The sequence below is a fragment of the Cricetulus griseus genome (genome assembly GCF_003668045.3).
Source record: "Cricetulus griseus strain 17A/GY chromosome 1 unlocalized genomic scaffold, alternate assembly CriGri-PICRH-1.0 chr1_1, whole genome shotgun sequence".
Taxonomy (NCBI): Eukaryota; Metazoa; Chordata; class Mammalia; order Rodentia; family Cricetidae; genus Cricetulus; species Cricetulus griseus.
The window spans coordinates 118,597,855-118,622,586 of NW_023276807.1; the positions used below are offsets into that span (position 1 = coordinate 118,597,855).

Sequence of the window (24,732 nt, forward strand, 5' to 3'; positions counted from 1 at the left end):
TGCACAAACCCTATGCTGAGCAGAGTTTTATGGACATAGAGAGGAAGAGAAAAATCAAGACTTCTACAGTTAGTAAACTTACCATGTCTCAGGAGGTCTAAGGCCTCACACTGCTGCCCTGGGTTCACATTTCCCTCCCCATGCCTCAATGCTTACTGTTTTCTTTATGTAAAATGAGGGTCAGAATAATGCCATTAAAGGTCTGGCCTTTCAGGTGCCTTTAGTTCCTGAAACCTAGAGGAAGCAGTTGTGGGGAAAGACATTTCCATTCTGAGTCAAGATGCCCAAATTCTGTCTTCCAGTCAGAGTGAGAAATCCTGGGAAACTGCTTTCCTGAGGCATGGAGTACTGGCGAGGGAGCAGAGGATGGACAGGGAGGTGTAGTGGCTGATTTTCTTTTTAATTCCCCCCTCACTGGAAACCGATTTTTTTCTTACATAGTATACCATAATTACAATTGCCCCCTTCTACTCCTCCTAGTTCTTACCTACCTCCCCTTACATCTGGAGCCACTCCTTTTCAATCTCTTGAAAAACAAAGAGGCTTCTAAGTGATAATAACAAAATGACTAAAATAAATCTAATAAGATAGAACAAAACTAACACACTGTAATAGGAGAAACCCAACCAACCAACCAACAAACAAATACAAAACAAGTAAAAGAGCCTAACAAAAGCCATAAGAAACAGAAGTGCAAAGACCCCTTGTTTACACCATTAGGTATCCCATAAATAAACTTAACTGGAAGCCATAATATGTACTTAAAGGACTTGTAGGGTAAAAGGAGAGTTGTGTGTGTGTGTGTGTGTGTGTGTGTGTGTGTGTGTGTTTGTGTGTGTGTTTGCATATGTAAAATAGGATTTAAAAAAATGACATGACATTATAAGACAAGGAACCTCCCAAGATACCATTGAGTTCATTTTGTTTTGGCCATCTTCTACTAGATACGAAGACTACCTTAAAGAGTAGTTTGTTTCCCCAGTGAGATTCCTTTAAGAAAATTAAATTTTCATTTGCAAGTGGTTATCAATTGGAGATAGCTTGTGGATTAGGAATGGGGTCATGAGGTCACTTCTCTTTCAGTTCTAGTATGACATTTGTGCAGAGCCATACAGGCCCTGTACAAGCTGCCACAGTCTCTGTGAGTTCATATGTCCATCAATCCTGTTGATTTTAGATGGCCTTGTTTACTTTGTGTTCTCCATCCTTTCTGTCACTTACATTCTTTTGACTTCCTCTTTCTTGGGGTGCCCTGTGCCCCGAGGGGAGGATTTTTTCTTGGTTTTTGTTTGTTTCTATTTTATTGATTTCAGCCCTGAATTATATTATTTCTGTCTGCTCTTCTTGAATATGATTTCTTTTTGTTCTGGTGTTTTCTAGTGTGTGATAAGTTGCTAGTATGGGATATCTCCATTTATTTTTTAATGTAGGTACTTAGTGGTATGAGCATGCCTCTTAGAACCACTTTCATCATGTTCCATAAGGTGGATATGTTGTGAATTAATTTTTCAGTCAATTCTAGCAAGTCTTTATTTTTTTTCTTAATTTCAGTCTTGACCCTTTTTTTTTTTAAATTCAATATAGAGTTGTTCATTTTCCATGAGTTGTTGTTGTTGTTGATATCCTGCTTTAATACATGGTAGTCTGATGTTATTTCAGTTTTCTTGTATTTGTTGAGACTTGCTTTGTGTCTGAATATTTAGTTAACTTTGGAGAAACTTTAGTCGGGTGCTAAGAAGAAGGTATTTTATTTTGTCTTTGGGCAAAATGTTCTGTAGATATCTATTAGGTCTGTTTGGTTTTTATATTATCTCCAGAATTTCTGTTTAGTTTTTGTCTGAATGACTTGTTATAGGTGACAGTATGGTGTTGACATTCCCTACTATAAGTAGTCAAGGGTCAGTGTGTGATTTAACCTGTATTAGTGTTTCTTTATATATAAATTTAGGTGCTCTTGGGTTTGGTGTATAGATTTTATGAATTGCAGTGTCCTCTTGGTGGATTTATTTTCCTTTCGGTATGTAGTCATCTTATCTCTTCTGATTAGCTTTGGTTTGAAGTCTATTTTATCAGATATTAAAATGTATGGTTTACATTGCTTCTTGGTTCCATTTTCTTAGGATATTCTTTTCCATCCTTTCACCCTGAGGTGGTGTGAATCCTTGATGGTGAGGTGTGTTTCTTGGATGCAGCAGAGAGGTGGATCCTGTTTTTTACATCATTCTGTTTGTGTAATTTTATTGGGGAATTGAAACCATGGATATTGTGAGATATCAATGAGGAGTATTTGTTTATTCCTATTATTTTGTTGTTGCGGTATATGTATCTTTCCCCTCTTTTTATTTGCTGGTCTGTAGTCATTTATTCCTCTGTTTTCTTGAGTGTGGTCAATCTCCTTAGGTTAGAGTTTTCCTTTTAGTGCTTCTGTAGGCCTAGATTTGTACTTGGCTTTATCATGGGATGAATTATTCTCTCCACATATGCTAATTGAAAGTTTTGCTGCATATACTATTCCAGGCTGGTATCTGGTCTCCTAGAGTTTGTGGAACACCTGTCCAGGACTTTCTGGCTTTTTAAGTCTCTATGAGAAGTGAAGTGTTATTCTAATAGGCCTGACTTTATAAGCTACTTTGTCTTTCCCTCTTGCAGCTTTTAATATTCTTTCTTTGTTCAGTACAATTAGTTTTTTGATTATTATGTTCTGAGGGGAATTTCTCTTCTGGTCCAGTTTATGTGCTGTTCCATATGCTTCTTGCCTAAAGGCATCTTCTTTAGGTTAGGAAAATTTTCTTCAGTGATTTTGTTGAAAATATTTTCTGTGCCTTCCTCTAGTCCCATTACTTTTAGATTTGGTATTTTCATAGTGTCTCAGATTTCCTGGATGTATTGCGCCGGTATTTTTTTTAGAGTTAACACTTTGACTGAGGTATCCATTTCTTCTATTGTGTCTTTAATGCCTGAGATTATTTTTTCCATCTCTTTTATTCTGTTGGTGAGGAGTGCCTCTCAAGATGCTAAGTTTTCATTTCTAGATTTCCCTCAGGTTTTTTTTTATTGTTTTTATCGATTATATTCCACTTTCAGGTCTTGAGTTTTTATTCATTTCTTTCCAATGTTTGTGTTTTTATTGTATTCATTTCATCTTTAAGGACACCTTTCATATTCATTTGAAGGACCCCATTCCATATTTTATTTTTCTTTTTTATTATTTTTTTTCTTTTTATTAGAAAGAAAATTATTTTACATGCCAATCCCAGGTCCCTCTCCCTCCCCTCCTCCCTTGCCCCTCCAAACTAACACACTACCTATCCCATACCCGTTCTGCTCCCCAGGGAGGGTGAGGCCTTCCATACAGGGGTCTTCAAAGTCTGTCATATTCTTTGGGATAGGGCCTAGGCCAACCCCCTTGTGTCTAGGCTCAGGGAGTATCCCTCCATGTAGGATGAGCTCCCAAAGTCCATTCCTATGCTAGGGATAAGTACTGATCTACTACAAGAGGCCCCATAGATTTCCAAGGTCTCCTCATTGACACTCACATTCAGGGGGTCTGGATCAGTTCCATACTGGTTTCCCAGCTATCAGTCTGAGAACCAAGAGCTCTCCCTTATTCAGGTCAGCTGTTTCTGTGGGTTTCACCAGACTGGTCTGGACCACTTTGCTCATCAGTCATCCTTCTCTGCAACTGTAATTCAGTTCAATTAAAGGTTTAGCTGTGGGTGTCTGCTTCTACTTCCACCAGCTGCTGGATGAAGGCTATACTATGGTATATGAATTAGTCATCAATCTCATTCTCAGTAGGGCATTTAAGGTAGCCTCTCCTCTGTTGCTTAGATTGTTAAATTGGTGTCATATTTGTAGCTCTCCAGACATTTCCCTAGTGCCTGATTTCTCTTTAAACCTATAACATCTCCTTCTATTATAGTATCTCTTATCTTGCTGTCTTCTGTTCTTCACACAACTCAACCTCCCTGCCCTTCTCATGTCTTCCTCACCCCTTCTCTTCTCCCCTTCTCATTCTCCTAGTTCCCTCTCTCCTCCCTGCATGCTCCCAATTTGCTCAGGAGATCTTGTCCCTTTCCCCTTCTCCAGGTGACCATGTATGTCTCTCTTGGGGTTCTCCCTGTTTACCAGCCTCTCCAGCAGCGTGGACTGCAGGCTGGCAATCATTTACTCTGTGTCTAAAATCCATATATGAATGAGTACATACCATGCCTCTCGTTTTGTGACTGGGTTACCTCGCTCAGAACGTTTTTTTCTAGTTCCATCCATTTGCCTGCGAATTTCAAGATTCCATTGCCTTTTTCCTGCTACTCCATTGTGTAAATGTCCCATTTCATATTTTATAATGGGTCTTTGTCTTATGCTTCAGTCTTGTTGAAATTCTTGGGGCCTGCTGTGGTAGAGTTGCTGAGCTCCAGGGAAGATGCATTGTCATGGCTGTTACTGTGTTTTTACTCTGGCATCTAGACATCTGGGCTTAGGATGATAGTAATTTCAGGTGCTGATATCTGGTCTTGTCATTGTTGTCTGGGTGTTTTGTTCCTTTGTTTCTGTTGCCTTTTCTGGTTCTTAGTGGAGAATGGTGGCTGCATATTTATAGGGAATTGTCCTGGTATTCTGCTAGGTATGGCCATTAGTTTTTTTGAGTAAAACGTGTTTCTATGTACTGAGAACAGATACTTAGGAATGAAGCTGTACTGGAGGTGGGGTGTGTTGGGATAAGGAATTCCATGGGAGAGAGGAAATCAGGGTTTTTCTACCAAGATCTACCAAGATCGGTAGTCCTCTGGGATTGGAGGCAGAAAGTGAGGTGAGGTCATAATAGGAGGTCTGCTACTGGGGATAGGACTGGGGGAATGGATTTGAGAAGAAGTAGTGATGATCTGAAGCCTGTTTGCCTGTTTTCTGCCCTACTTGCTTCTCTGGCAGGCGTGGCTTGCTGGTGATTTCTTACATAAACAAAGAAGCAAGAACAACAACAGAAAACTTTAGAAGTCAAGTAATATTTCCTGATATGGTTTCCCTTCCCTCTACTCCTCCCAGTTCCTCTCCACCACCCTATACCATCTGGATGACCTCTCCTTCTGTCTTTCATTAGTAAAAGAAACAGGCCACAGGGGACCATGTTGATACAAGAGGCCTGTGCAACCATCTGAAGCTGTGTAGATATTTGTGGTCCATACTGTCACCGAGGGCCATGTTTTGTTCCATGATCTTACTGCAGCCAGGGGCTGTGTTAATATCAGAGGTCTATGTTACCACCAAAGGCTATGCAGGCGTCTGTAGTCTGCGTTGCCACCTGAAGCCATGTTGATGTCCTCAGATCATATTGCCACTGGAAGCCATGTTGATGTTCATGGTTCATCTTACTGTTTGCTGTTCATTTATCCTGTCTTTTATTTTCCTCCTTCTTTTGAGTATTTTTAGGTTACATTTTATGATCTCATTTCCTATTCTTTCCAGATATATTAGCTATAATTCCTTATTTTGTTACTTTAGTGTTTCCTTTAGGGATTTTTACAGTACATATCTTTTGGCCTGTCACCATCAAATGATATTATACCACTTCATGTGTAATCTAAACTTCTTAACTACAGTCAGTACCTATTTCTCCTTTTCTGGCTTACATGCTAATGTTGAAATACCATTCACACCTACATATGTTAAAACTTTCAAAAAGCCGGAGTCATTATTCACTCATGCCTCTAAATCATCCTTCACACTTCCTATGTATTTCCTATTTTAATACAAGAATTACAGGTATTTAGAATATGGTTCAGAATATATGGTCCACATGGAAATGCTAGTTTTCTTCATTGCTAAAGGACAGGCACAGTTTCAGATTGGACCTGCTGCAATTAGTGGAAACTGAATTATTAATATCACTCAATCCACAGTATTTGAGTTGGAGCTCTAGTAAGTACTGCCTATTATCTGTTCCTCCCAAAGCTCCCACTATTAATTCTCAATTCAAACTTAGTTTCTCATAGATGCACATGTCTCATCTGGGTAACGTGTATATAATGAGCTGGTCCTCTTTAGCATCTTTTCTTCTGTGTGCTTGTCAAAGCATGTTACATGGACCATGTATCCAAAATGTATGTTTAGGCCAGTATATATGGAGTTGTGTGGCATGGTGTAGTCTTTCTTCATTATTCTGAAATATTATGACTAAGATCAGTATGGTCTAGTGGAAAGACTTGGACTTCAAACATCCAGATACAAATGTCACTCTTACTACTAATGATAGTGATCTTAAGAAAATATCAATCATGGGAGCCTAATCTTTGTTGGTTCATGAAATCCTACTGTTATGACTCATGAGCTGTTGGTAAACAAAGGTAATATTAAAAATAATATTACATAAACTCATAAGTATATAATAAAAGCTAAGCTGATAAACACAAAGTCATAATTTGTATTTTACTAGTACCTATGCTGTAGATATTTTCTGATTTTATGTGCATGGAGAAGTTTAAAATATGTGTTATTGCTCATTTGTTCTCAATCCTGCATTGCATGGTACAACATAGGTTTTTGAAACTGGCCACACAGGTATAGGAATGTGCTACAATTCAATATTTGTTTGTCTTTTTGTTTGTGGTCTAGGCCTAAGTAAGTGATAGAGAAAATGTTAGGAATGCAGCTGGAAGTCAAGTCTTTCCTGTCTGTGGCTGTACATTGTGAATAGCACAGAAAACTGAGGAAATAGTAGTCCGCTGTATAAAATGCTTACCTAACTCAGAAAAGAAATGCTGCTGTCACGGGCAAACAAGTCAAGTTATGAAATGTCTTTCTTGCTTTCTTTTCATTTTGTCTGTCCCTTTAACTAAAAATATCAATCAATATTCATGAGAGACATCACAATTTTGTGAGGTTGCAACCATAGGATGGCTATAGATACAAGAATTTGACCAAATGAAAACATTGTATCAACATCAGATGGTGACAAGAAACTTACTGTAAGGGGCATTGCGTATTATTATTTGTGAAGTGTATTCATGTATCCATTCATAATATAATTCCATGTATTTATAAACATAGTCAACAACAAAATATTCACAAGTACTACACTGCTTAAATTCTCTCAGGTTAAGATGTTTCATTTATTAATCCAAGCAGTCATTCCATGAGGATGATACGGGAAATTTATATTTTCATGTTTGTGCCTATTCCACACTAGAATAAAACACGAGTTGCCTTTTACCCATTCTCTTTAAGCCCACGGATGGACATGACAGGGGTGACATTAGTGTCTTTGTGTAGTTATTAGTACCCTACCTTGATAGATACAATCACTTTTGCTTTTGTCAGTCTCCTCCATTTAGCACCCATCATTTCTTTTGTTACTAATGCTTTGCTTTAGACAGGCTGGAGACTATAGTTGACTCTGTTAGAGTTATGCACAAAATATGAGTCCATAGATTCCCAGTGAGGATCAGAGGGTACTTGTCACTGTTGTTGACTACTATATACTCTAGCTGTGAACTCTTTCTTACAGAGAGATTATGATGAAATATTTTAGGTTTGTAAGAGGAATTATAGATTATATAATAGACATTCATTCATATATCTTCTATCTTGTTTAAGGAGAAACACATGGGGAATACCCTTGAAGATTCTTGTATTCCTCTCTAATTCCATTTTGCCTTTTTCTCCACATCTAAATACAGGCCTAAATCCATCATTTCCAGATATTCTTCTAGACTCAGGCTACATAGCTTGCTTTACATACCTTTAAATATGCAAAATGTAACAATCCTCATATATATATATATATATATATATTATTCTTAAATAGAGTTCATAGTTTAGATCAATTTTAAGTTTACAAAACTACCAAGCAGAAAAAACCTTCTCTGACTTTAGCTCACAATTGGATAATAAATTTTCATTTGTCTTTCCTGCATTTCTGTGAAGTTCAGGACCTTTACATTAATGGTTTTGCAACTGGTATTTGGAATTGGGTAAGTTCCTCAACCTTGTGCACAGTGTAGTCCTCCTGAGAATCTCCTTCACAAGGCATAGTTCTTGATACAAAACATCTGTTGAATTAACAGAAGTACAAACAAACGTATTTCAAATACTAGTATCAACAGTAGAAGCCCATTGTGTCTTCCCACAAATAACAGTCTGGCCCATTATTGACCTCTCTGTCAGAAATAAAGGAGAATGGGTTCAAGTGTAGCCAGCAGAGATAAGATCTTCAGACTCCGAAGGACAAAGTCAAGATTGTCGGTCACCACCAAGAGTAATGATCTCAAAGCAGCAAAGCTTGCAACTCAAAGACATTCATAAGCTGGGGACTGCCTCTGTTTACCGGCTGAGAGAGCTTCAGATAATGAACCATGAAAGTCTGCTATGCAACGGCACTATGCAATAAGTTTTCATTTGCTACTAGTCAGCATCAGGGATCAAGGACAGTTAAACACATAACCCACTCATGCATGTTGTTTTAAAGGCACATTTTAAAGTTATAAATATGGTACATTGACTTAATGAGGTATGTTCTTTTGGTGACAAATATTTACATTCCACATATGCCTCTTTGTGTCAAGACACCATTTCATTTTCTTCCTTTTCTCAGGAGGCTGGGATGCAGATGGAAGAGGCCCTTGTGTCTGGGACACATTCACCCATCAGGGAGGAGAGCGAGTTTTTGAGAACCAGACTGGTGATGTAGCTTGTGGCAGCTACACTCTGTGGGAAGAAGATTTGAAATGTATCAAACAGCTTGGATTGACTCATTACCGCTTCTCTCTTTCCTGGTCACGTCTGTTACCTGATGGGACGACAGGTTTCATCAACCAGAAAGGCAAGTGTTTCTTAAAAATAGAAGGTTGCAGCTTTAATTCAAGGTTATTGCTGCAGTCTGGCATAATTAATCCAGCATGCTGTTCTGCAGGGCAGCTTTGAAATTGCAAGTTTTCAGGGTGATTATAGGATAAAATTTTTGAAATGGGTTTGCATTAGCTTTCTCAATAATATTTTGGTTTGCCTGGGCTGTGTACTCCTCTCTAGAGGAAGGAAGGGTATATGGGTAGGAAGAAGACTGGAATAAGGGTTTTATTTATGTCAGATGTTATCTTAGTGAAGGTGAATTTGCAAAAGCTATTGTATTAAGATACTTTTTAGTTGTCTCACCCATGAGGAATTATGAAAACTCCAAAGAACCTGAATGGCTTAGGAGAAATTGAGCGGCACCTAGCTCCCAGTGACAACATCAAGTTTAGTTCCCAGGTTCCTGGAGCTCACTTAGTTGAGATGAATCATGGAGCATCAACAACATCACACACTGTGTGTAACAGTTTCTCTTGCCATCCCTCAGTAACTCAATTTCTTTAGGAGTAGAAAGGAATGCTATAAAATTTTACATTTCAGAGAATTATTAAAGATTACATGGAATAATTTGGTGTTTCACATAGTACCTGACATATCATAAACATTTATTAAAGGTTAGCTATTCTTCTTACAATAAAAAAATAAAAGAAATATTCACTTTTGCATTGGATGCCATAAGCATTTTAACTCTTTTTTCCCCCCTCATCTTCAAACCAATAAGGAAGACACCATGATCATATTTTATAGATGTGGATGTCCAAGTCCACATTTTTGGCAAATAGATCTGAAATCTAAACTTAAGATCTAGCTACACTTTGTATAAATAGGCTTGGAAACTTGGCCTGCAGACCAAATCTGGCCTGCCACCTGTTTTTGCAAATAAAGTTTTACTGGAACAAAGCCATGGCCATTCATTACACATCATCTATGGTTGCTTCCCTACCACAATGGCAAAAGTGAGTAGTTGGGGTAGAAGAGCATATGGTCTGCAAAGCCCAAAATATTAACGATCTGGTTCTTTGCAGGAAGTTTGCCAACCCCATATTCAACAACATATGGCTCCTAAATACACACCCTTTATTATTACTTGGTCCTGGAAAAGAGTTCATACAACCCATAGAAGTAGTACTAGATCAAGCAAATGAAGTACACTGAATGTGAAATTTAGGGAGCATCCCATAATCACAGGACGGACAATTGCATGACCTGAGAGTGGCCCCCTTCCCTATATCAGCAAACTTTGCACACTCCCAGAACTTTCATGATGCCATGGGACTCATATATGCAAACTACTTAAATCCCTACATGCAACAACTCATTATGCTAGTTCCTGTCTGTTCTTGGGAATTTGCAATGTTTTTCTCACACAAGACTGGTGACTTCTTCCTTCTGAAATATATATACACCACAGAGGCTTATATGACACTCTGGACTTTAGGGTTGTTTATTATTCTCAACAAGGACTTTTTGATGCACATTGACAGGTTTGCCTGCCATCTCCCTTTTTTATCCTTCAGTCTTTCCTATAAACACTACCACATCAATTTTATTAAACTTGGTGTAACTCAGTGTAGGCTGGATCATCTCCTACTAAAACAGAGATTGAAAAAACATATTTCAGATTTCAAAGCTCAATAAGGAACTTTCTTCTTCCTGTATCATTCTAGGTTCTATTTGGCTTAGTTTTAACTCACTTCTGAAGTCTTCTAGGCTGCCATTTCCCCTTGTGTATGTGTATGCAATCTCCCAAACACAGAAGTTACCCCTTATTAAACATACTATACACCTTTAATATTTGAATGTGTTTGCTGACACTCTTCTTTATGCTTAGAATGGTTTTCCTTAACCCTCAATTACACATGTTGAAGGCCTAACCTCCTGTTCAGGCTGAGCATAAATGCTTTCTTTGCTCTAATTATCCATCTGTTCTAAGGCAGAAGATAACTAATCTCTATTATCTATATACCTCTATCTACCTATCTATCTATCTATCTATCTATCTATCTATCTATCTATCTATCTATCATCTGTCTATCTATCTATCTATCTATCTATCTATCTATCTATCTATCTATCTATCTATCTTCATGTATCTATCCATCAATTATCTATCTATCTGTCTGTCTGTCTGTCTATCTATCTTTCTCTTATCCATCAATCAACATATCTAATTTACTATCTCATAGTACTATTCAAAGCTCATAGGGTATTTCACATACTCCTTACAATTAGTGTTGTGAGCACTTTGTGTTTAATTACACAGAGTATATTGAGTATGACTTGTGCCTAAAAGACTGTGCTGTGTGCTTACAACACAAATGGGAGGGAATCCTTTCAATTGCTTGCAGTGTGAAGGGCAGATAATTCTGCCTGCAGAGCCCAGTCATCTAGTCTACTGCCTTCCTGAAAGGGATTCAGTAAATAGTTCCTTAATTTATTTAGGTCAATAACCATCATAAAAACCACTGACTACAGTGATGATCTCCTTTTATTGAGTGTGTAGTATGTGCATTCACTGTGCCAAACAAAGCACTTGCTTTTTCAATTTCAAGTTCCTATTAGACCCATGAGTGAGAGGCCTCCCTAACATTGGCCATAGGCATAAGGCTGGGTGCAAAATTTCCAAGGTGATGAATTTGGTTATGTCTGAGTTCAGCTAGGATCTGACATCAAAATCCTAGTGTTCAGTATTGAGTATACCAAAAGCCATGCAAAACCATGTGAACTCTTCTATAATGTTAACAAGACTCTTTCAATGGTGGATTTTTCAATGAGATTCCACTTGGATGATACAGAACAAAATGATAATAATCTTCAGAATTGTGACTGCCACCAGGTTTATAAAACAGACCTGTCATTGCCTTTATGAAGCTCTAGAATCCTAAGGGCTCTTATTGAGGACATCCCTACAACTAAATCATACACATAGTGAATGTTTGTGAATACTTCTTTAATCTTCATATTTAATGAAGATATTTATATATTTTGCTACAGATAAAATTGACCCAGATCCATTATAGTTGTTAACTTATTGTATGGTAATACTCTATTTTTCTCCATAAAATGCCTGAATTCTGAAGATATTCTCACTCAAGACTTATCTATATGTCTGTCTGTCTATTCTGTGTGTTGTACAGAATCAAAAGTGTATGTATATGCACATATGTGTACATGTTTGTAGAGGCCAGTAGACAGTGTTTGTATGATTTCCTCAGACTCATTACCCCATTGTTTTTGTGAGATTGTTCCCTTTTGGATAGCAACTTGCCAAGAAGTCCAGTCTGACAAAGACAGTAAGAGGATTTTGTTTTGTTAATTATTTACATGTTCTTTGAGAAAACATTTAAATGGAGAGGATTTAAGTCCCAGTGAACTTCAGGGATCTTCCTGTCTCTGTCACATCAGCTCTGAGATTATAAGGCTGTTCCATCACATCCTACTTTTAAAACTATTGTTTCTGGGAACTGAACTCAGGTCTTCAGGCTTACAAGGTAAGCACTATACATTTTAAACAATTTTCTGCCTTTCACCAAGGGTTTTAGCTAAAGGAGTGTGGCACTGTACCAGTATATCAAACACTGAGAGTCAACTTAATATATCCAGAAGTTTGTGGACACAGTGTGAATCAGTGGTCCAAAAGCAGGGAGGCAGAGGAACTGGTGCATGGAAGCAGAGGCACAAAGGTTGCTGCAGTCAGTTAAGTGATCTGGGGACGGTGAGGACACACTCTTGCCAAATGCACATGGTGGTCACCTGGCCACTACGAAGAGCTCTTTTTGTGTTTGGCCTCAGCTGTAGCTGATTAATAGTCTGGACTTCCTCCTGAACAAGAGGGCACAGGAGGTGCTTACAGGAGGTGGGATTTCAGCAAGCAGTTGCTCATTCTTGTGCAATGATCTGTTGAAGAGATTGGAATGGTTTAAACTCAGAAAGGACATTGTGTGCCCCTCCTTTTAAATGTTTTCTCAAAGAACATGTAAAGAATTAACAAAACAAAATCCTCTTTCTGTCTTTGTCTGCCTCTCTCGGTGTCTCTGCCTCAGTCTCTGTCTGTCTCTGTCTCTGTCTCTGTCTCTGGTCTCTCTCTCTCTCTCTCTCTCTCTCTCTCTCTCTCTCTCTCTCTCTCCTGTCCCTCTTTCTGTATGTTTGACTACCATTTCAAAGTTTGATTATGGGATATTTGGAACCTTGTAAAATTCTATGTTCTCAAACTGGCAGAATATTTTACAACATAAGATTGTGGCATAGCTTTTCTTTTTCAAATGTCAAGTTTTCAAGGTTTAACAAGAAAAGAATGAGTTGGCAACTGAAATCACATAGCTCTGTATTTTCTAGCTGTCTAAGTGCATTTTCATATCTGCCACAAATGTAGGTTTTATGGGATTACTAGGAGACACAAGTCTTCCAAAGGAAAGAAAAAATGTGAATATACACGCAAAAATTCTTGTTCACTTTAAAATATCAAGTATAAGAATATTTAGTAGGAATGACTTACATAAGATGACTAACTCACATCTACCTTGTATTTTATGTTCAGCCTAACTGTAGACTGAATAATGCTTCCTTACATGAAAAGATGCTCTTATCTTGAATTTTAGAAATCATGAAGGGAATACCTTAACTTCAAGAGAAACTTTACAGTAAGGACATGAAGATGAGATTGTCTCAGATGATCTGTGTGGGACCACTGTGGTCACATGGATTATTAAAGAGGGAGGACAAATGACTAGAATCAGAGGGCATTTAAGGACTGGAACAGATTGGAGAAGAGAGATGATGTGAAGATAAAGAAAGGGAGTGTTCTAATTCAAATAAAAATAAAGGGAAAAAACTCCCCCAAAAGAAAGGGAGTGCAAGGAAGGCATGGAGGAGACCCCTTCCACCTTGATAAGGCAAAGAAATGGATTGTATGTGAAGGCTTGCCAGAAGAAGATGCTTCTGTTGCTACCTTGACCTGAACTTCTTGAAAACTATTTGGACTTCTGGCCTCCAGAACAATAGACAGTTTATGTTCAATTTGTTGCATTAGCCGCAGAAAACTAAATCAGTCCTTGGGCTATTCAAAAGACTGGTGGTCTGAGTCCAGAGGTGTGACTCAAAGAGAGTTAGCACATATATGATGGAGGTTGGACATGTGATCAAATCAAATACTGCTATAATTTCATAGTTGGCTAATTTGGCCTGCCTGACAACCTTCTTCCTCTTCCTTCCTTCCTTCTTTGCTCCCTCCCTCCATCCCTTTCTTCTTTCCTTCCTTCCTTCCTTTCTTCCCCTGGAAACATGTCTTCTAAACCATCTAGCCATCTTCTCTCATAACAGTTTCCATACTTCTTTGTATAATACTGTTCTACTCTCAGTCACTGCTGATGGGACAAAGGAAAAAGCCCATCTCCTGTGGTGTCTAACTTCTGTGGCATTGTCCAGCTGTTTTTATCTCTCAGGAAAGTCTGTATTTGACCGTGTGAGAGGACTGAGTTGGCTGGTAGGTTGTGCAGGAATTTACAGTAGTGTTGGCAGGTGCAATGACCTTTGGGGGATTATAGTAAAAGGGTCACAGAGCCAGCTGGTTCTGAAATGGAGGAAAAGAAGAGCTGTATTAAAAGACACAAGCCAACATGTAACACCTCAGTGTCCAAGTTCCTTGGGTTCCAGTTGTGGTTAATTTTTGTCATCAGGTATCTGCTATTGTCATATTATGTCAAGTAATGCCCATTTTACCATCCCAGCCCCACCACCTAACTGCCCCATGCTACCTTTGCAAGTCATTTAGTCTGAGATGGTTTACTTTTCTATGTTTCATATCTACTCCAATTTTTCAAAGATCACATAAACAGGAATGGGCTTAATTTGAAACAGAAATGTGGTATTGACTATGAGAGAAGCTTGTAGTTTTTCTTCTTCAAAGAGTCCACCTTTAGTAAATATATGGAACAGAACAGAGTCCAAGTGACCTTTCAATGTCAAGCCCCTAAGATTGGTCACTTGAGAACATGGAGGGTTAGTTGTCACTGAACCTTTCTTACCAGTCTTACTGATAAGTGAAACTCAACACCTTCAACAATATGATCTTATCCAATTCTTATAATAGCCACAAGGTGGCACCTTTAGCACCTCCCTTACATAAATGAAGACTGTAGTCATGCAGAGGTCAAGTGATTTGTCCAAGTTCCTTTGACTAAGTTGTAAGATATGGTGCTCAGTCTTAGGATCTCATTCCAGCTGAAGATACAACTCAATAGCAGAGTGCTTGCCTAATGTTCACAAAAACCTTAGGTTTGATCCCTCTTTAGTAACACACACACACACACACACACACACACACTGCTCTACCACCTCACAGAAAAGTTGTAAAAGTCTCATTAAGTAAACTGTGTAAAGCTGAATCTAAAAAGGGATTCCATTCTAGGATATTACATATGAATTATGCAACAGAACATGAATACCTAAACACATAAAATGTATTTAATGCCAACTCATGATTATCATGTTGCTTGAATTAAAATTGATTGGTTACCATTAAAGAATCCTCATAAAAGGATAATAAAAATGATGTGATATTATGATCAGGTCTGAGGAGGGAGAAGTTGAGGCTAATGAAAAGTCACATTTTCCTGCTACAGGAACATTTATTAACACGAGAGATGATATGTTGTAGTGTGGGAAAAGTCGGACTCACTGTGAGACTAAATATCGTTTATTCCATTTGACAACACCCAGGGTCTCTTGATACCAATTTTCATATGTGTAATAGGAATAAAATTGCTCCTGTCTTGGGGTTTGTGCTAGACTTAAGCAAAAGTGCATGTCATCTAGTATTTATGGCATGGATTCAATAAAAGAAACTCATATACAAGACAAGCCAAATGAAAAGAGTTCATTAGGAGGAGCTTGAAGCTTACCAATACCAAGGTTAGTTAATGTACTACATAAACTTATATGTGCCAGTTACAAAGTGGAAAATGTGGTTTTATATTGATCAAGAGATGGGTTTGGAACCTATTTTTATTGAGAGAAAAAGGAAATTATATATATATATATACATATATATATATATATATGGAAAAAGGAAATATATGTGATATTATATTGCTTTTCCATTGCTCCCAAAATCAGCTATGACTGACTCAGCTACTTAAACCAACACAAATCTGTCACCTCAGTGTTCTATCAACTGGAATCAAGGTATCTGCAGGGCTGTGCTTCTTTCTACAGTGTATGAGGTGGTCTGTGTCTTAGTTCATGTTTTTTGTTGATAATTGGCTCTGAGGCCTTCATGTTCTTGCTGGCTACATTCTGAAGGCTACTTTCACTTGATTTTATTGACTTGGGATTGTCTTTATTCATTTTCAAAGTCAGTGGTAGCAAACTGTTCTCTCATGATATATTATGGTCTCCACCTCTTGTTTATTGTTACATTTTTCTGCCATACTCTTCTATTTCTAAGGACTTATGTTTTATATTGAGTCAATTTGAAAATCTAGAGAAACCTTCTTATGTCAAGATCTTTACTTCAATTGCATTTGCATAGTAGTCTCCCTTGGCTCTCCATGGGCATCTTTAGAAAGAGGAGTTATTCTGTTAAGATTGCAAATAAATGTGTTCCTCAACATGGAGTTCATATGCATGATTCATGTTATTTTCCTCTTTTCACACATGTGAGCCAAGATTAAAAATACTCAGGCATGTCAACAATACCCTGGTACACAACATAGTTTCTGTTTACTCTGCTTTCTTCTTCCATTTTTCTCCTCTTCTGATGAAGTATTGGAACTTTCAGTTCCCAGGAATGCCTTTTTACAGAGTGGCTATATAAACACTGGCCAGACAGCATACAAAAAGGAAATAAAACTCACCCACATACGAAGTCCAGACAGCTAAACCACAACCTCTGTAGCTGTCTGCCCAGAATAGTCAGGGTTAGCTAACAACTTCCACTTTCTGTACCTTTTGTTCCCATGATAGGTTTGCATTCAACTAAGGCCAACCAGAGAGAGATAAATATGCTCCACAAGACACTCACTTATACTCAATCCTCTTCCAGTTGCCTGTGCCAGCAACTCCAGTTAGAGCACACTCAAAGACTTCTTCCTTTTCTTTTCCTTTCCCTCAACTGTTCTTGAGTGCTTGCCACATTTGAATGATGATGGTTGACTTCCTTTTCTATAGTAAACTGAATACATTACCTGTTTTCTTCTTTGGAGAGTCTTCATCTCCTTGGGTGTTTAGGAAACTTGGTTCTCCTTGTTCTCGTTAAGGAAAATTTTGTTCTTAATCCCTTATGATGATCATTTATATCCATCTAACAATAACAACAACATTAATTAGTAGAATGACAGATAACCTGCACTGGACCCTTATTATGTGTTAAGAAATGTTCTTATCATACTCAGCCTATCAACTGACTGAAACCTCACACAATAATTTACTAAAGTAGATTTCTAGTATTATCCACATTTTACAGATGAACAAAGATAATTCAGAGAGACCTAGTAAGTCAAGATCATGGGGCTAGTAGGTGACAGAGTGTCAGTGGAATTTAAATAGGCTGGCCTCATAGTTCAGTCTTGAATCCATTATGGCATATAGTTTTCAGAACATTCTTACAGATGCTTCAAGTTTAGGATGGGCATGGGTTATCTCATTTCAAAACAAAATGCTAAACATTATCTGTACTATGTAGCCCTGCCATCTTTACCTGTTTATAAGCATATCTGAATTATTTGTAGAGTTCTTAGTAAGTTCTGAAGGAAGATGGTCATGCTTACCTTCCTAATTTTTTATGCCCAGCGTACTATTGTTTTCTTATCCATCTGCATTTAAGCAATGAACAAAGGGGTGACTGAATGGGTGAAACAGTGCAGAAGTCTGCTTTTATATTCACTAAGTTAAAATAGAAAAGGAGAACTTCCTTGTCAGTAAGCTTCCCATATAATTCTATATACGATTTTACACGATTTCTCTTGAAATTTCTTAATCCACTACAGCTTTTCTCCTCTAAGTGCCCATTCCTTTTATTATTTTAAACATGAAGCCACACACAGTACTACCACAACCCTCTCCTTAGAGAGTTACTTCCAAGGTAAGAGTCATTGTATGAGACTAGTACCAATATCTTCTTGGCCTTGGTTTCTGAGGAAGAGCCTCTTCAACTTAATAGCATTCTCCTGAACTCTACAACAATTCAACCAGCATGCCTTGGTTCATGACATCCTGGAAGAATCATCTGAGAGGAAGGACCTACTTGGTATTTCTGTAGAACTTATGTTCTTATGAAACTGATTTCACTAAATGCAAAAATCATTGTTAGGTGACAACAACTTCTTTACATGTATCTGTTTGGAGCAATTATCTTCCTCTCTTTTCTCACCTTCTCATCATTATTTCCTGATTACTCTGTCTTTTTTGGCATTCTCCATGCTTCTTCCTAACCTTTCACTGATCAACTTAAATACACAATACACCTTATTTTGAATAAGACTTATTCCAATACATGTCTCATAAAAACATTAACATCATACTAAAACCTAACTTTTTGTTTCTTGTATCTTCTCCTCCCAGGCATAGACTATTACAACAAGATCATAGATGATTTGTTAAAGAATGGGGTGACACCCATAGTGGCCATCTATCACTTTGATTTGCCTCAGGCTCTAGAAGATCAAGGAGGTTGGCTGTCAGAAGCAATTGTTGAAGTCTTCGACAAATATGCTCAGTTTTGCTTCAGGACCTTTGGAGACCGAGTGAAGCAGTGGCTTACCATAAATGAGCCTAATACTCTTGCTATTTTGGCATATGACATGGGTATCTTTGCTCCTGGTGTGCCTCACTTTGGGACTGGGGGTTATCAAGCAGCTCATAATTTGATTAAGGCTCATGCCAGATCCTGGCATAGCTATGATGATTTATTCAGAAAAGAACAGAAGGGTTTTGTGTCCCTACCATTATTTTTTTGCTGGTTAGAACCATCAGATCCCAACTCAGTGCTTGACCAGGAAGCTACTAAGAGGGCCATCAATTTCCAGTTGGATTTCTTTGCTAAACCCATATTTATTGATGGGGATTATCCTGAACTTGTCAAGTCCCAGATTGCCACTATGAGTAAAAAGCAAGGCTATTCATCATCAAGGCTTCCAGAATTCACAGAAGAAGAGAAGAAAATGATCAAAGGCACTGCTGATTTCTTTGCTGTTCAATATTACACAACTCGATTGGTCAGGCACCAGGAGAATAAGAAGGGAGAACTCAGCTTCCTTCAGGATGTGGAGATTGAATTCTTTCCCAATCCGTCTTGGGAAAATGTGGGTTGGATCTATGTGGTGCCATGGGGAATACGCAAGCTACTGAAATATATTAAGGTAAATGAATGATTTATTTGTGTCTATGCATACCCAAGTCCAGAAGGACTCTGGGAAGTCATATGTATCCATGTATATGAACCAAAAGGGTTGAATTTAGGTGTTGATAAGTTCATTTTTTGGCTAGGAAGAGAAGAATAAGATTTAAGTTTGTTAGGGTTAACTAGCTGGCTTTAATACTAAAGTTTGTTGATAAATTCTGTTCTGTCTGTATGAGTACTTGCACATATTTTTCAAGCTAGCGTCACTGCTGTGGTTTTTAAAGGCATTTTAAGGAAAGAGAACTGGATGCTTTCTGAGTCTCCCCGATGCTGGGAACTGAAATTACAATTTCAAGGTACCAGTTTTCTGGACTCCTCCTGTGGGTGATAGAAAATGTACCTGCCAGCAGGACCAAGGGGTTAAGGAGCAGTGACAATCAGCAGATGCTGATGGGAAGAAGGATATTTCTGTCTTCTCATTATGTTAAGAGTCATTTGACTGTCTTCATGGACATTTGCACAATTTTGCTTCTCCATTGTTAGTCATAAAAGGTCACTGTGTGGAAAATTAAGTTAATAGGGTCAGTGCAATTTGATGAAAACTAGTTTTGGGGTTGTAACTTCCAGAAGATAGAGGCTAATGCACCTGATTTTATGAGGTTTTTCTTTTTTTTAAACATCTGTTTGGAATGAAACTTCTGCTCTCTTGTTCTAGGATACATATAATAACCCTGTAATTTACATCACCGAGAATGGGTTTCCCCAGTGTGACCCCCCATCTCTTGATGACACTCAGCGTTGGGAGTATTTCAGACAGACATTTCAGGAACTATTCAAAGGTAACATTTGAAATGATGAAAGATCAATTGTGCAAACTTAATATAATTTTCCCATGTGCTTATTTGCATTCAGCAAAGACCATTGATTTGAAAGCTGAAATTCATGTAAATTAGTGTAAAGCCATGTAATTAGGAGAGGGGAGAGCAGGTATTTAGAAAAGAGGAAACTGAGGATTAGGCCCAGCTTCCACTCTGTTAAAATTGAATCAAGGAAAAAGCAACTGTCTTTAGTATTTCCTGAATTGTAGGTAAAGGTAACAAGAATAGAATGGTAGGAAAACCATTAGCTGTCATAAAACACTAACACTGCTCAACTAGGGCATACTCATTTGCATATTTTGATATCTTCACTGTCAAAAACAAGTTGACAGGATTTACAAGGATCTCAGTCTAACATTTGAGCTACATCTAAGCAGCCTGTTTATAAACAGAGGTATGGGAGCACTTTTCCATGATTACAATGATGATGATGATGGTGGTGGTGGTGGTGGTGGTAGTGGTGATGATGATGGTGATGATGACAATTCTACCAAGATAGTTATTTTAATATTTGATAACAAATGATGAGTCATAATTATTTATTGATAACAGGCACTACTAATTAGTCTGCCACCTTGTCTTCCCTCCTTCAGCTTTTCTTGGCATATTGTTGTTTAGAATATTGTCACTTCCTCAGTTTTATTTCTTATTCTGAAAAAGGAGTCACAGCTGGAAGTAACACAAAATGAGACTAATTTCCTTTTTTTCTTTCTATCATAACAGCCATATTTATTTACTATCATTCCATTAAAAAGTCCAGGAATTAGTCTTTACAAAATTGCTTGGAAACACTCAAAAGGAATTCTAGAATGTGATGCAAAGGGATGCATTTCTAAAGCCTGACATTTGAGGTCTAGAGCTTATTGGCAGACAGCAATCAGATTCCTATAATCTAACCAATGCAAAAAATATTTTTTTAAAAAAAATGATATTCAAAATGTGTTCTTTTTTGAGTGAGAATTCATTTCTGAAAATAAAGGAAAATCTCTGCTTCTCTGAGATTCTTCTCTCCTCATCTCTATGAATGAGTCTGATATATTGTGAACCTGTGGATGTTCTCAGCTTTCTTCCTGTCATGTAGATTTATGTGTGGTTTATTAGTTATTGCCATATTTCTGTAACAAAATACCAGAAAGTAGAACTTTGAAAAGGGAGAGTTTCAGATAGCTTATGGTTTCAGGGGCTTCAGTACAGGTTTATTTGATCTTCTGTACTTGAGCCAGACATCTTGTAAATGGGTGGTATGAATAGGGAGAGTTGTTTATTTAATGAAAACCAGAAAACAGAGAGAGGGAATGAAGCCACATTCTGGTTCTTAATTTCTACTTTTTTCCACAGATGTTATTCCTTACAGCCCCTACCTATGGGGTAGCACCCCCATTTAGGGTACATCTTCTCTCTTAAATGAACACTAGGATAATTTCCTCACAGGTATAGCCAGAAGCATGCCTCATTGAATCTAAAGAAGTCAAGTTAACAATGAAGATTATCCATCACAGAAGATAGATACAGGAAACTAGAATGACTTGCTTAAAATTATGTTCACATTTAGGAAAAGAGACAAAAATAGGAATTAACCTTTTGTGCTTTCAATTCTGTATTCTGTTTATTGCTAATTATAGAAAGGCATATTTGTTGGTTTTTGAAATGATTTTAAGTGCTTGATACAATCCCCAAGATTTCTCATGCTAAACACTCAGTGGTAGGCCCATAAATGTAGTCATTTAGAGATGTGGATTGTAACAGAATGTGAGAACAGAAATTGTGAGTTAATTTGGGTTTCTAAGGGACAAGAAAAAGAAACAGGACGAACAAGAAAAAATCCTATTCTGCAGCATGTTGACTTTCTATTATCTCCTTAGATTATTGAATGGAAAATGAACGGGATGTATGCAATGATGCTGCCTCAGCTTAAGATATTTATAGTTTATAAAGGGGAGAATAATGCTCTCTCAGTAGTAAGGGAACCTGAAGTACTGAATTTTGATCTTATCCTGGGTGGGTGCTCCATGGTACCATGTTCTGTTATACCAGGTAGGAACTGAGTACTATGTCTCTAAATGAGTCTGTGTCACAATGCAGATAAATAAAGACTATGGCATAGTCTTTAAATAAAGTGTTGCTTAGGTGGTAACAAGTTAGTTAGGGCTGGTGCAAACATTTTAAACTTAACTGTGAATTTATTGAGATATAACCCCAAGGAATGTTGACTAGAGACTGTATTATATGTTTAAATTATCATTTATTTTTAGCATGTACTATTCTCATCTTACAACATACTATGTATTTTGATTATAACTAATTCATGATGCTCTTTTTGTTTTCTGATTTGTTAGCTTTTTGACACAAGTTCTCATGTATCCTAGGGTAGCTTAAAACTCACGCTAGTCAAAGCTGGTCTTGAACTCCTAATACTTTTCTCTCCATAGGTATGTACCCCCAAGCCAGGTACACAATACTGTCTTTATTTGGTCTTATAGAAGATAAGAACCTTTAAAGAAACTTTAAAATGTTCAGACATTTGTATATTGACAAAATACCTATATTAATATGTGTTTGTTCTGGACAAATATGCAAACATGAGTGTATTTATTTTGGATGTGTATTGCTGAGATAGTTTTAATATGTTTCTGTACTAGAGGTTAGTAATTTGTTCTGCATGGAATCATTTTTTTCTGGTAGCAAATCTCCTTATTTCTGTGAAATGATCATGGTCCTGTTTTATATGCTTAGCACAGGTTCAGATGGGAAAACTAGAGATAATACCACCCTCATCAATAAAAAATTGGTTGGTTTAGAAGAAGTCACATGATACTCATTCATATGTGGATTTTAGACATAGAGTAAAGGATTACCAGCCTACAATCCACACTGCCAGAGAAGCTAGTAAACAAGGAGGACCTTAAGAGAGACATACATGGTCCCCTGGAGAAGGGGAAAGGGACAAGATCTCCTGAGCAAATTGGGAGTATGGGGGAAGGAGAATGGGAAGGGAAGAAAAGGAGGGATGAGGAAGACATAATGGGGCAGGGAGGTTGAGTTGGGGAAATAACAGAAGACAGCAAGATAAGAGATAATATAATAGAGGGAGACATTATAGCTTTAAAGAGAAATCAGGCACTAGGGAAATGTCTGGAGAGCTACAAATATGACACCAATCTAAGCTAACAATCTAAGCAACAGAGGAGAGGCTACCTTAAATGCCCTCCCCTGATAATGAGATTGATGACTAACTTATATGCCATCCTATAGCCTTCTTCCAGCAGCTGGTGGAAGTAGAAGCAGACACCCACAGCTAAACCTTGAACTGAACTAAAATCCAGTTGTAGACAAGGAGGACTGATGAGCAAAGGGGTCCAGACAAGGCTGGTAAAACCGACAGATACAGCTGACCTGAACAAGGGAGAGCTCTTGGTTCCTAGACTGATAGCTGGGAAACCAGCATGGGACTGATTCAGACCCCCTGAATGTAGCTATCAGTGAGGAGACCACGGAAATCTATGGGGCCCCTTGTACTTATCCCTAGCATAGGAATGGACTTTGGGAGCCCATCCTACATGGAGGGATACTCCCTGAGCCTAGACACAAGGGGTTGGCCTAGGCCCTATCCCAAAGAATATGACAGATTTTGAAGACCCCTGTATGGAAGGCCTCAACCTCCCTGGGGAGCAGAAAGGGTATGGGATAGGTAGGGTGTTAGTTGGGGAATCAGGGGAGGAGGGAATGGAGAGGAACCTAGGATTGGCATGTAAAACAATCTTTCTAATTAAAAAAATTAAAAAGGAAGTCACGTTATGTGAACTAAGTCAATTCCAGCTTCTCACTGGACTTAGAACTTGAATGGATCAGCTTACATTGAAGAGAGTGGGAAAGCAAGTCTCTGGGCTGCATTCTGTCTTATAAGTTTAGAAAAAGTAAGGAGGGAGATACTGAGTGGAAAGGGAAAGAGTAAAGTGGTGGGGAGAGCTCCTTCATGATGCTTAAGTATTTTATTCTAGTTTTTCATGGAATCTGCTTGCATTGATTTCCTTGAGATGTTTTATACTTCCATAGATGTTATTACTTAACTCCAGTCTGATTGGAACAAAAAGAGTTTTATTGATGCAATTATCTCACTTTAATCCCAAACAATGGTTTGAGAAATTACTCCATTCTTATAGACGAGGAAACCGATTTGTAGAGAGTCCAAGTCACTTGTTCATATCAAAAAGTTTCTAAGTAGCTTTTCCTGTGACAGAGAAGAGTATGTTACTAATACTATTCTTGATTATTTTTGTGTTATTTATGATTTGTGAGTTGAGGATTTTCAGAGACAAAGATATTTGTCCCCCTAGCACAAAGGCTTTTCCTTGGCTTACAGTTCAGACCCTACCTACATTGTCTGCAGTAGTTCTCCAAGTCTCTGAAAGGACAGCTGCTTCTGTGATGCTAAGAAAATATCAGGTCCATGTATCTGGCTTCTCACCAACTGGAGCTACTCATGGATTTGCTGAGACACCTTGGAGGCAGTGCTGATAGTCTTGGTTGGCAAGAACTTTCCTAGTAAGACACATCCTGTGAGAAATTAAAAATAATAACAGTTCAAGGAAGACATTTGTGGGAAACCAACAACCCCAGGTGTCAGATGGATGATGGTTTTGTGATTCCTGGGAACAAATCGTCCCCAACTCCACATCA

The 24,732-nt window shown here is 37.9% G+C and overlaps 1 protein-coding gene across 1 annotated transcript in view; it reads left to right on the top strand.

Annotated features, from left to right (window-relative positions):
- The window catches only part of LOC100757820 (cytosolic beta-glucosidase), a 144,477-nt gene that overhangs the window by 37,233 nt on the left and 82,512 nt on the right, over window positions 1–24,732 (top strand). Inside the window, exons 2-4 of the mRNA XM_035452888.1 lie at window positions 8,588–8,815; window positions 18,400–19,196; window positions 19,893–20,016. Coding sequence (XP_035308779.1) covers window positions 8,588–8,815; window positions 18,400–19,196; window positions 19,893–20,016 — 1,149 coding nt within the window. The remainder of the gene's footprint in view (window positions 1–8,587; window positions 8,816–18,399; window positions 19,197–19,892; window positions 20,017–24,732) is intronic.